The 13,468-nt window shown below is 35.2% G+C and overlaps 1 protein-coding gene across 1 annotated transcript in view; it reads left to right on the forward strand.

Annotated features, from left to right (window-relative positions):
* Pxdnl (peroxidasin like) overlaps window positions 1-13,468 on the forward strand; it is a 454,066-nt gene that overhangs the window by 291,133 nt on the left and 149,465 nt on the right. Inside the window, exon 5 of the mRNA XM_026394395.2 lies at window positions 6,582-6,653. Within this exon, the coding sequence (XP_026250180.2) occupies window positions 6,582-6,653 (72 nt within the window). The remainder of the gene's footprint in view (window positions 1-6,581; window positions 6,654-13,468) is intronic.

The following is a 13,468-nucleotide window of genomic DNA, read 5'->3' on the forward strand; positions in this document are numbered from 1 at the left end:
AGATCTTCATTCAGATGCTTAATTAATTCCTAAACTGCATGAATAATTCGTTTGGTCTAACAAATCATTCTTACTTGATATTGTGTAATGAAGCTAAAAAGTACATACTTTTATCTCATCTGACTTTTGAGGGGAGTTGGAGTGATGCATCTGGCATGTACAAATGATCTGGTGGCTGTAAAAGTAGGGCAGAAAGATCCTCATGTCAGTTGTCACCCTGGTACTTCTCTGTGGGATCTGTCTTCTGTGTTAGAATTGTCGAGGTCTTATTTAAACCTCAACTTCATGCTACAGAAACATGAAGTTAGCTCATGCTTTCCATACCCATGGACACATGTGAAATTACATATACAGACACACAGAGACACAGACTGACAGCACTTAAGTCAGCCTCCTCCTACAAATGCTTTTTCTTTTTTTCCTCATGGTCTCCAGGCTTTTGAGGAAGTAAAAAGTAGCTACATTTTACAAAAAGGTTGGGAACATTGAACTCACATTCTTTTTGGATTGTGCAGTTAGATACAGATAAATATAGTGTTCTCCCCAAATCAGCTGTCACTTTGGAGCGTGGTTGCCAAGGTGATCCTCTGGCACAGTGGATTTGTTTTTGTGTGACTGGGTGAGTTTGTGCTGAAAGCCAAAACAATACTGGAAACTCCTCACCCTGGGAATCATTCTCTCTGTGTTATTTTTATTGTCCTTCTCTGATGACATGTTCTTGCTCTCTATGTTTTGGAGGGCTTAGGAAGATTTTTTTTTTTTGTCATTATTTTGGTGGCCTGTTTTATGGGGTGGTTGTGTAGGTAAACATCTACTCAGGTAGGAGCTGAGTCATGTTGGTGATGCTCACATGTGTGATCCTAAAACAACCCTTTGGAATGAGAAGAATTTCCTTTGAGAAACCCCTAGGAAAATTTGCTAGATGTCTTACAATTTCATTAGTGCCTGATGATTTCGTAAGTTCTTAGGAGATGCAATAAAACATACATAATGATAGACCTCACAACCGTCAGGCTTGTGTTGAAGTTTGCCTTGGCTCTTCCTCAAGGAAAGTGTTGCCCTTATAGAATGCTGAGCCAATATTAATTATAAAAGCTTTAGTTAGTGTTTAAACCCCCATCCTATGTTTTATAGCATAGAATGTGATTGGAGGTCAGTGTCTCAGCTTTGTACATGCAAAAGCAATGCTTATGCAAAACTACTGGTCACTCATTCATTCTTTCAGTGATCAAGTGTATGTCGAATGTCTACCTGTCAAGTCCTGTGCCAGGAAATGGGATATGGAAATTAACTTCAACTCGATATGTTTTCTGTACCCATGGTCCTTGGAGTCTACCTATGGAAGATAGACATGAATTGAATTATGACTCAAACAAATATAAAACCGCAGCAGTGCCGTGCTGTGAGAGCCTGTGACAGGGGACTCAACAAGGAGATAGGGAAGGTTTCTTAGAGGGAAGCACACATTTGAATCCATAGTGAAATAGGAGTTCAGCAGGCAAAATGAGGGGACAAGGGTTTCCAGACTGAGCAGATAAATGTGCAAAGAACCCTGTGGGCAAGGGTGTGGCAAGGACAAGACCAAGGGATGGCAAGAGTGCTGGGGTTGTGTTGGTGAAGGAGAACAGGTACAGGGGAGGGGGGAAGAATGTCAGATGAGACCAGGCAGGCAGGGATTGGGGTTCTGTTGAAGAACTCTACTCTTATGGAAGTTGAAAGCTATGTGAGATTCTTAAGAAAAGTTTCTGTAAGGGAGAGAGCAGATGGAAGTAGGTACATTCGTTGCATAGTTCTTGCATTGCAGTATCTGAGAGTATAGTTTGCTTTAGCGTGAAAATAGTGGCTGAAAGGAGAATGGAATAAATTCAAGAGATATTTAAGAGGCAACATCCAAGGAATTTGGAGTTGGATAGGATACAGGGAGTAAGGGAAAGGAGGGTCAACACTGACTTTCTGACTTGTGCAGATATATGGTGGCACTGTTAGTGGACGCTAGAAGCAATGGAAGGCAGTAAGCACCGCAGAGGAGGAACATGGTTTGGATTTCAGGCATGTTGAATTTGATGCACCTTTGGAACATCAAGAAGATATTTAGGACGTCTGGAGTATACAAATCTAGATCCTAGAGGTAAATCCAGGCTGGAGATATAATTTGTAAGCCTTCTGAATAGAAATAATAATTGAAACTGTGGGTGTATGTGAAATCATCTAGGGAGGTTATGTATGAATGAACATGAAATAACAATGGCATTAACTTTTTGCCTTCTGTGTGTGAAGAGATAGCTACTGTCCATTTATCTCAAAATTTTTCTAAGTGATTGAAACAGATTTAATATTCTTACAAGCAATCACATTTATCTACCTTCAATGGATGTCCAAAAGTGTCAGGATTATCAACAACCTAGCAAAAAATAAGGTTGTAGAAGAATATAGAATTGCTGTATTATCAAGGCTCAATAGGGAGAGGAAATCAAAGTTGAATCTCTCTTTATTTGACCAGGCTAAAGCCATCACATAAATCAAACAAACCTAACTTAAAGTATCCTACTGCTTTGAATTGGTTTAGAAGTTAAAAAAAAATTACTTTTGAAAAAAAATTGTCAGGAAATTTGTCAAATCTCATGGAAAAAAAATCTGTTTAAAGATGCCTGCACTATAATCAAACAGAACTCTCCAGGTTGTCTTATTTCCCTGCAAAGAAAAAATATCTACTTTTGTGCACTTTTCACATTCATTAGTAGTGAATTCAAAAACCAGTTGCTTATCCTACTGAGTATTAAATTGAAGTCCAGCAGAAATCATGCAACCTGTAGGGCTTCCTGAGTGAGACTGGAATTGAGGGGATTTGTTCTAAGGAAGCATTGGTGGAATGGGGAATAAATGGGGCACTGTGATTAGTACAGTCTCAGTGGGTACATTCTGAAAAAGACGTTTTGCATATCTTAGGAATTTCTAAATATAAATTGCCACTTTTAAACTATTTTAATGCAAAATCAATATTTATCAGCGACTTTAATTACTGTGGAGTACAAATTTTAAATTCTACTGACTATAAAAGATAGTTATATGATTCAATACTTAACATCATAGTATCTTTGATAATGGATAAACTTTTGCATGTTATTTAAACCCTTGGCCTGCCTAATCCTGATTTTAATTGTCTGGGCATATCAGATATACTACTCATAGAAAGCAGTTTTTGTTCTTGTTCTAGTAACCCAGACATCTGTACAGACTATGGAGGATGAACATTGGTCGCTGATGGCAGGAAGGCTACTACCAGTTGAAAATATTGATCATAAACTTAAGTTTTCTTTTTGATTAAAATTGCAATATGAAATACATTGCTCAAAAGAAGCATAAAACGATAGAAAGGAAAATGAATGTCTAGCTAATTTCTATGCTAGAATATTCACTTGTAAAATCTTTGAGTTGGCAATATATAATTGGCTAAACCACAGACCTAGCTTGAAACTTCTTTTCTTGAGGCCTGTTAGGTTACTGCAAGACTGGAATGTGATGCTTTCCTCTAGTTAAAAACTCCACATCTTATAGAAACGCTAATGTAGGCAAACTGTGAGGCAGCCTCTAAGAGTATTTGAAATCATGGGTTTTGCTAGATATGTGACTTGGATTTTCCCTTGATTAGTTCTTAACTCTTCTTGTGGAGGATTGTTTTTCCATACTTGAGAAAGATGTCACTCCTGGAATTGTTATATCAGGTTTCAATAGGTTATGGATGCATATCTTGCACGTCAGCTGAGATTGTGTGAAGCTACTCTTGTACCAGTGATGGAGACTGTTATGTCCAGGTGTTAAGAGAAACATCTGCCCAAACTGGGTCTTAGTCCCAGAATTTCCAAGCTGTGCAGTATGGAGTAAATTAATTCATCTCACTGTACCATATTTTCCCCAATGAAACAATGGGGATATTCATAGAACTTTCACTGAGGTTTTGAAGATTTAAAAAGTGACTAAGTACATTTAAAACACTTGTATATATGTTTTCTATTGTTACTGTTATTTTATTTATTTCATGTAAAATTCAAAGCCTTTATCTGCACCTATTCATATTCATCAATAAATGTCTATTTACATTCTATATTATTGAGCATGTATAACAGCTCAGAAGGTTGAAATCCAATGATACAATGCATTCTGTTTGGAAGGAAAAATTCTACACTAGATTTCTCTCCAAATCTTTCTATGCTGCAGTCACAGAAGTTTCTCTCTTTGCCTTCTTTCCTTCAGCACCCAAACATCACACCTAACACCTTCCCCATAGTTTCTTTAATTTTTTCCTTCACTGTGTGTTGGACCAATTACAAAAGATAATGATTTTGTAGGGGATAGTGTGTATGTGTGTGTGTGTGAGATGTGTGAATGTGCTTGTGAGTGTGTGTGTGTGTGTGTGTGTGTGTGTGTATATATATATATATATATATATATATATATATATATATATATATATCAAAAGAAACAAGGATAAAGTTGTTTTGTGCAAATACCAAGGCAATTATCACAGTGTCACCAGTGTAGCACTTATAATGAACAAGACCCTGGAGAGGAATGCATGGCATCACCAGCCAGGGAGACAACTTTCAGAGAGCAGGAGGGTGCAGCACTGATTTTAGGACTGAATCTGAAACAGTTTGCAATTATGATTCCTTTTCATCTGCGTCCTTTTTATTCTAATTATTAAGCTTTTCTATAGGTATGGGGGGGTAGTCTTGCTATCATAATTCTTTTATAAAAAGCCTAGGAAGAGAATTATTCCTTTTTTTTAAGCTTCCTAAATTTCTTCTTTCAAAAATATTCCTGCAATTAAATAAATGTTATATGCAATTATAACCATAAGTCTTCTCCATTTATTTGTGTGTCTTTACTTTAAGTCAAATAACTTCCCATTGACAAAGTCAAGGGCCATTTACTGTGTCCTCCCACATGAACATAATGTCCTCTTCCCGATTCAGTATGAAGCTTTTTGTTCCTTTGTATGATATCTAAGGTACTTCCTGCAGGCAAGTCTCTATAGACTGCTGTGTATTACTGTTTATTTCACAAGATGGTTTATGAAAACTGTGTTCACAAATCAGGTGCAGCCTATGCATTTACATTTTTTGAGAGGAGGATGTGGCCGCTTCCATAGATCCTGCTTTTAGCAAGATTTGCTTGGCCAGAGGTCTTCTCAGCCCTCTGATTTGGAAGCATGGGTCTCCATTTTATCGCAGAATTTTGGAGAGAAATGCAAACATTTTTGTCCTCAGAAATCCTGCTTTAAGAGAGATTTTTCTGAAACAACAGCTTTGGGAAAACCTTCAGGACCAATTGCATAGAGAAAGACTGAAAAGGCCTCATTTTAAAGAACCTCCCTTTAACCCTTTAGAGGTGCTTGGCTTCTGCTTCACATATTCAGTTTATACCACAAATTGGACTGCCCTAGGCATCAGGACATGTTGCTGTGAGCTTAAGATACAGTCTTTACCTTTGTGTTATAAAGCAGTTACTGTAAGACATTTTCTAATCTAAAGTCAATGGAGAAAAAGATGATCAAGACTCATTTCTCCTCCAATGTTAGAATTAATTCATTTCTAATACCATCAAGTGTTACCTAACAGAATTTTGGTCAACAACTGACCATAGTCAGGAAGGTGGTCCCATAAGGTCATATTGGAGCTGAAACATTCCTATTGTCTAGTGACAAAACAACCAGTGTAATATCATAGTGCAACATATTACACACTTGTAGGGATACTTGTGAGAACAGACTTCTTGTGTTTCTAGTATATTAAAATATTCTGTACATTACCTAATACTTGGTAAGGATAATAAATGACTATTTCATTTATGTATTTATCTTACCATACTTTAAACTGTTATTTTGGAATGTACACCTTCTACTTATAGAAAAAATGTTTACTGTCAATCAGTATATCATGTTATGTCAGCAGCCACCACATGCACCTGGTGTTCACTGTGTCTCTTGGTTGCATTGAGAGGCCATGTAGAGCAATGACCTGCACATCTAGGTTTGAGTAAGTGTACTCTCATTTTCACACAATGACAAAATTGCTTAATAATGCATTGCCCAGAGTATTTTCCTGAGTAACTCATTGCTGGATCAATCATATTACTTCAAATATACTTTATTTGCCTCCTCTAGATAGCAAAAATTTCCTTATTATGAAATGCAAAAAAAAAAAACAGAGTGCATGGTCACATGTAATGTGTGTACTAATGGTTACAATCTTGATTGTTATTCTAGCTTCATTTGCTTGCATTTTTTTCAGTAAGAAGAAGAGTAATTTCACCAACTACTCAGCATCTTTGTGTTCTGGACATTCCATGAAAAGGGGGTGGTGTCTGGCTCCTCTGTATGGGCTTCAGTTTTCCCTTTGGAACATCAAGCTTTTAGACTCACAGCTGTAAAGAGCAAGGAGACTTAAATTCTTGTATCTGATGTATGGTGTTTGGGCCCAACAAAATAATAAAAAATTCATTTTAAGCTCTTGTTTATTCCTTAAACATTTTATTTTACTAAATAGTACAAGGAATAACTAACTTGGTTTTGTGCATTGCAGGTATATCCATTTCAACCAATTAGAAACACTACATCCAGAGACCTTTGAAGACCTTCTGAAATTAGAGCGACTGTAAGTGCTGACCCTGTAGATGTCTTTACGTTCTGCTTTGCATATTCTGTTTATACAACAGCTTGGATTGTGGTGGGGATCAGGACCTTTTGCTATAAGCTTGGGAAACACCCCTATAAAACAGAGTTACTGTAAGACCTCCCATAGTTTGAAATCTATGAAGAGATGAATAACCCAAATAAAAACAGAGTAAAAGAGATGATTGGCTACTTCATAAACGGGGTTAAGCTACTTGTAAAGCTGTTGTGGAACCTACTACCATTGAACATACATATCTCCTATGAGCTGTCATAGCAATTCCACTTCTAGTTACACACAGCTACGGACTGAATGCATAGTCCAAAATTTCATGTATTGCAAATTTAATCCCCAAATCTATATGTTAATGGGGTTTTAAAATGGGCCTTTGGGGTCATCATAAGGATCAGATGAAGTCATAATGGTGGCACCCTCTGATGACAATAGTGACTTTGTAAGAAGAGAAAGAGCTGAGCTAGCATGCTCTTGCCCTCCCACTATGATGCCCACTGTCACGTTGTCATGTGGTGAGAAGGCCCTCACCCGATGTGGAACAGGTACTGATGCCCTGTCCTTGACTTTCCACCTTCCAAGATCCTGATCCAAATAGGCTTCTATTCTTTATTATTACACGGTCTCAGATAATATGTTATAGCAACAGGTAAGAACTAAGAGATTCACAACTGAAATGCACATATGTGTGCACCAGAATATGTGTTCTCCACATTAGAATAAATGTCTCCAACAATAAGAGAATAGTGAAAACACATTGTGAGCTTATAAAATAGACAATCATAAAACAACACTGATGAACCTCAGAAAAATCTGAGAAGAAACAACCCGAACACTGAAATTACATAGCTTTATTTTATTCTTAAAAGAAATTTATATGCACATAGCAGGAATATGTGTAGTATTTAAAAGTTAAATGGTGGTAAACTTTGGTGAACAGAAGGTGGCTGGGAATGGTGGAGGAAGTTTCTGTGATTCTGGCAATTTTTTTTTTCTCATTTTTCCTGGGCAGTCATCACACACCTGTGTTCACTTTGGGGACACACATTGTGCTCTATTATCATGGCATCTGCACTTTTCTAGAAGACTGAATTTTCAACAAAACTTATATAGACAAACAATGACAAACCAAAAGGACACTGGTACAGTCTCCTTTTGTCTTATCTATTTATCAGGTGAAGATACATTACCACTTCAGTTTCTCTAAGACCTTTAATTAACAAATTTATTGTCTTCAGCTTAAGGTACTTTTTTTTTTTTACTGCAAGCAATTTTAATACAAAATGTGTCTTGTTTTTAAACAGTTCATTGGTAGAGCTTTGGTTTCTGCCTCAATTAAGACCAATTGAGATAATCACACAGCAACATGGTCGGAGCTGTAAGAGGAACAGCAGCTAAAAACCAGGAGCCCCAGACTGCCCCTCTTTGTGGTCACTTGGTCAGTTGACTTTATTACGCACACAAAAAAGACAGAAGCAGACAGGACTGGTGAACAAGTGTGCTGCTGAACTCTGTCAGAGAATGAGCAAGTGTTTGTCTGAGGCCCACATCTTCAGAATAGGCTTGTGGAATTCATTCTTCAGTTTGTGGGAAGTTGATCGACCATTTGAATAAATAGCAAAAAATGCCAGATAAACAAATCTGTAATTCACAATACCACCAAGGATTCTCCCTCGCCAAAGATCTGGGTCCTGGTGAGTACAGGAGTCATTGATGGCAAGGCTGAATAATTACAAATCAGCTTAAAATCCCAATGTTCTGACGTTTTATGAACAGTTACATTTACCCCTGAATTCTCACTTTTTTTTTAAATAAAGGAAAATGTAAAATTTTATAGATTAAGTTCATCATTAATCTGTTTTCTTAAAAAAGAATGAATTAGGAATTTATAAGCTTCAACAATGATGCTCTTATGCATAAAATAGTAAGAAATAGTAAAATTAAAAGGTAAGGGCTAGTCAGCCACTTTCCAATACAGTTACTCCAAACCAGGTTGCCTCTAGAAGTATAGAGGTCAAAACACATGGAATCACACTGTTTGGCTTTGTTTGCTATTTTGCAAGGTCTGTGGTGATGGATAGGTAACTGGGTAGGAGAGCGTATGGTACTTTTCCAATAACGTGTATGTTCAAGAAGTCCTGTGTGTGACAACCATGGCGTTCAACACATGTCATGGTTAAGATTTACAGTTACAATAACTCAAAACTTCAAAAGAACTGGGGGACCAGTTTAAATTGGGGGGAACATTTTGCTGATGAAAGAGCAGCTTTTCGATGGTATACCAGAGCATCTATTAAGACTCTCACAAGCCCACCTATCCAAGATGGGAAGGGAGAGTTGTCCAACCTGAGGAGACGTGGAACTCCTGAAAGGCCCTATAGTGACGGCAATCTCATTTTCACAGAAGAGACTTCTTATCCTGGGATCCATGAATAAGCTCAGAGGGACAGGAAAGTGATCAACTCTTTTTATCTTTTGTTTTCCTTTCTATTATTTAGATAAGTATACACCTATTTATCTTATCCTAGAGATGCAGCCATGTGCTATCAAATCAGAGTTCAATAGAGCCTATGGAGGAACATTCCCTAGCTCGACCCTCTTTCCAAAGGCTGCCTCATTTAGCCATTTCTCTTTTATATTATTCATGACTGTCAAGATGATATCCCTAGGTCTTTGCTTCTTTACTTTTCAATCGCACATTGTATTAATTGATTCCTACCCGGAGAGATGAGGATTACCTTATTGTCTTATCCCCAAATATGATAAATATAATATGTATATATTTAGTTTGGCCCATAGTTGAACTTCTAATTCTTGCACTGATTATTTTGGTAGCCTCTCTTGATTTTCCTTTTAAATTTTTTAGATGACTAATCTTATCTGCTTTCTGTCATTTTTCTTCCTCTTCCACATGTGCTTTCTGTTAAATATATCATTATTATTATTATTTTGAGATTTAAATATTTAGCATGTTTATCTTATCTGCAACTATAATTAAACTTCCTTTTGTTGACCATATATCCTCTCTAAAAATTAAAAAATAAATACATGTATTGACTATACATTATATATACATATATTACGTACACTCACACATATACATTTTAACTAATGTATTATAGAATCAGGAACTTTGCTATGATTTCATTTCTAAATATAAATATCATAAATATGACTGCTTCAAAAATACCTTTCTTTACAAAAGGAAAATTAATTTTCTGTTCTCATATGTTTTAAAGTATTTAATGTTCTTTGTGCTTGCTTCAGATTAGGACTGTAATTTTTTTTTTTACAGATTTTTGCTTTCCTTTAACATTCTAATTATATTAATTAATATGTTTTAAAATACATTATGTGCCTTTGCAGAATCTTTACATTGTTTATATACTGCCAAATTATACAAACCACACACTCTCCTTTTTCTACCAAAGATCCCAGTCTTCTAATTTGAACTGGCTTTTCTCTAACTAATGTCACCAACCTGACATTTTTCAGCCTATTCACCATGGTTTGAGCCCATGGTTTCTAGTATTAGTTCTTCTTTTGTCTTGGTTTACTTCTTTATTCTGCTGTTGTGCATACTTAAGCAATTTTGTATGAAAGGGCTTAAGGGAAAGCACTGATTATCCTTAATACTTGGAGATATGTGGGTTCTTTCTTCATACTTAATTGACAATTTACCTGGTATAAAATTTTAAGTTCAAAAATGGTTTCCTCTGATCACAGTTTTCAACTGTTCTATTTCTTCCAGCAGGTTATGTTTTTATTTATTCTATAGAAAATACATTTATTGTGCAAGGAGTTTCAAAAGTTTTCTCTTCATTTTATTTTTGTATTTTGAAATTTTATATATTTGAATCAAAGAAAGATTTTTTTTCAGTTATTGGGCTAGGTATTGCATGTGTTCTTTCAATTATAGACTCAAGTCCATTTACAGTTTTAAGAGCTTCTCTTTATATATTTGACTAGTTTTCTTCTTCATTCTTTTTGTTTCTTCTCTTAGGAGCTTCTTAAATAAATATCAGACTCTCTGGGTTTCTATATCTTTTATCTTTCGTTTCATATGTTGATTAAATTGTCATTTGGCTTCATAATCTGACATAAGTTCTTAATTTCATAACCAAATTTTAATGTCATTTTAATCATATTGTAATTCAAAAGAGCTCTTTCCTGTTTCCTACTTATTCCTGTTCCATGGATCTCACTCTTGTTTTATAGGTCTACTATATATTCAGATCTCTGAGTCTATTAATCATAATCTGTTCTGTTACTATTTTAAAAATTCTTTGAATTCATTTTTTTTTCCTAGGGTTAGTTTCATTTTATTTGTTTGTTTGTTTGTTTGTTTATTTATTTCTCTCCTGATTAACCTCTTGTGATGCTTAGTTCTTTATTAACACTATTGGCCAGGTAAGGTGAGTTTCTACCTGTCTCTAGGTAGGTCTGTTTGTTTCTTACACAATTTCCCCTTTGGTGGGAATTTTAGTTTGGTCAACTGGGTGAAAAATGGTAGAATTATCTCTTCATCTTCCTAAAATGTTAGAATAAAGAAGGCTTTCTCTTGAGTTCTAACTCTTACACAGAATTCATTTCTTCTGTCAATCTGTTCAATTTCCCTAGAGAAGGAAGAAAAATCTCTCTCTCTCTCTTTCTCTCTCCCTCTCTCTCTCTCTCTCTCTCTCTCTCTCTCTCTCTCTCTCTCTCACACACACACACACACACACACGTATCACACATATATTTTTCCTCTAGGAAGTTGGTGTCCTATAAAGAGTGGTAGTGTCTGAGTAACTGTACTTCTCCATTCATGTGTTTCATGATTCCCTGTGTTTTTAATCCCTCTTCTCATTCTTGTCTTTCTGCCCCAACTCTTTAGTGTCTCTGGATCAAAACAATTACATTGTTCCTGCCTCATAGTATTCTCTGGGCTGGAGCTTTGCCTATTTCATTTATCAACACTGTCCCAGAAATCTTATTCCCAGAATTTGCTGAAATATCTTATCTGGGGTTACTATCTACATTTGTATTCTGATTATTTATGGGTTTGTTTATTTGTATTGACCCTCCTCCTGGCTATTATCAAAGTAGAGTCTTGAAAGATCTGAGGCAAATTTGTATATCTAGTTCACAATTTGAACCAGAATTCTTTTCCTTATAACCTTGAAATATGTTTGCTGAATGATTTATAAATACTAAAATTAAATTATTTTATTAAAACCTCAATCCACCTCTTGTTACATGCATATATATCAGTGCCTAACACTTGTATAGGAACGTTCTTTTCAATGGAGGTGCCACACCCATACCAAATTTTTTTTCTATAATAGATAAGCCTTATTTTGAAACGTGATACACCATTTATTATTCTATTGCCAAACAAAAGCATTTACACACATCTTATGGATCCATGTTGAACTGTTTTTTAGAGTTTGATACATAAGCAGAAATTAAAGTAGTATATTAAAGTATGTCAAAAATTACAGAATTTTGACTTTTTGGACTAATAATTCATGATAAGTATTACAGAATATTATAACAATATCATTTATCTCTGACACCATTTTCAAATTTTATATTGGTATGGCTGTGGACACTGTTGGCAAAGATAGTCCCTTCTGTTTCTCTTTCATGTGCCCATTAACAATACCAATCAATACTTTATACTTTCCAGTCATCTTTAAGAGTCTTCATTGATTCAACTTTTAAAAAAGCATAAAAAGTACATGAAGAGGAAGGAAAGCCTGGGTATTTTGTACCCAGAAAGAGCTCACATGACTCTTGAGTACACACTCCAATGAACACATGGCTTGAGGCTCTTTAGTGCCATCACGGGTATGGAGACAGCCAGAGTGGAAAATGTTTTCTTTATTAAATAAGTATTCTCCTCACGAAAGCCAGGTCCTTTCCAAGAATATTTCTCAAGTAAGAACTGAACAGGATGTTTTCTCTACTTTTTAGAAATTTTCTGGATTTTTTTTGTGTGTGTGTGGGATCTGTCTTGGAACATTAACTTAAACCTCAGGCAGATTTGCTTTCTCTTTTTAGAATATCAATGGGGAAAACTTATTCATCACTTGGCTTTTTTTGATGACATATATAGTTTCGTTACAGGAAAGAAAGATCTTCGTAATAAATTCTCTACTACAGATACTGCTAAAATATGTATTTTTTGATAAAGCATTTTTGACAGAAGACATTCATAGCAAATAATTATATAACATTTTCAATACAAGAAGTGCTTTTTAGGTTATTGTTGGGAATAAAGCAATCAAACACTCAAAGTGATTCCATAAGCAGGCTTTAACAAATACCCGTTAGAACTGTTTTGATTAACTTCAGGGAACTTGAAAAGAAGAAGGCAGGAAAAAGAAAGAAAGAAAAGAAAAGAAAAGAAAAGAAAAGAAAAGAAAAGAAAAAGAAAGAAAGAAAGAAAGAAAGAAAGAAAGAAAGAAGCATTCGTTTTTGTACCCTTAATAAATAGGGCTGTTGAGACAATACTACTAATTTTAGTATTGCAACTGAGATAATATTCTTGGAGAAAAATAATGATACTTGTTATTTTAAAATTCTTATTTTATAGATAAAGAAACTGAGGCTTAGATAAATTAATCTGCTTGGGAAGAAAGAGTTACAAAACAAACCCCAAGAGGAATAATCCTTTATTTGGAAATTATAATATGTATGATATAAAATAAATATTGAAAAATATTAATTTGGATAACTAGTTATGACTTGTGTAATATTTAGAAAAAAGTTCAACAGTGATTTTTCAATATTTACATACC

The sequence above is a fragment of the Urocitellus parryii genome, chromosome 7 (genome assembly GCF_045843805.1).
Source record: "Urocitellus parryii isolate mUroPar1 chromosome 7, mUroPar1.hap1, whole genome shotgun sequence".
In the NCBI taxonomy this organism is placed as follows: Eukaryota; Metazoa; Chordata; class Mammalia; order Rodentia; family Sciuridae; genus Urocitellus; species Urocitellus parryii.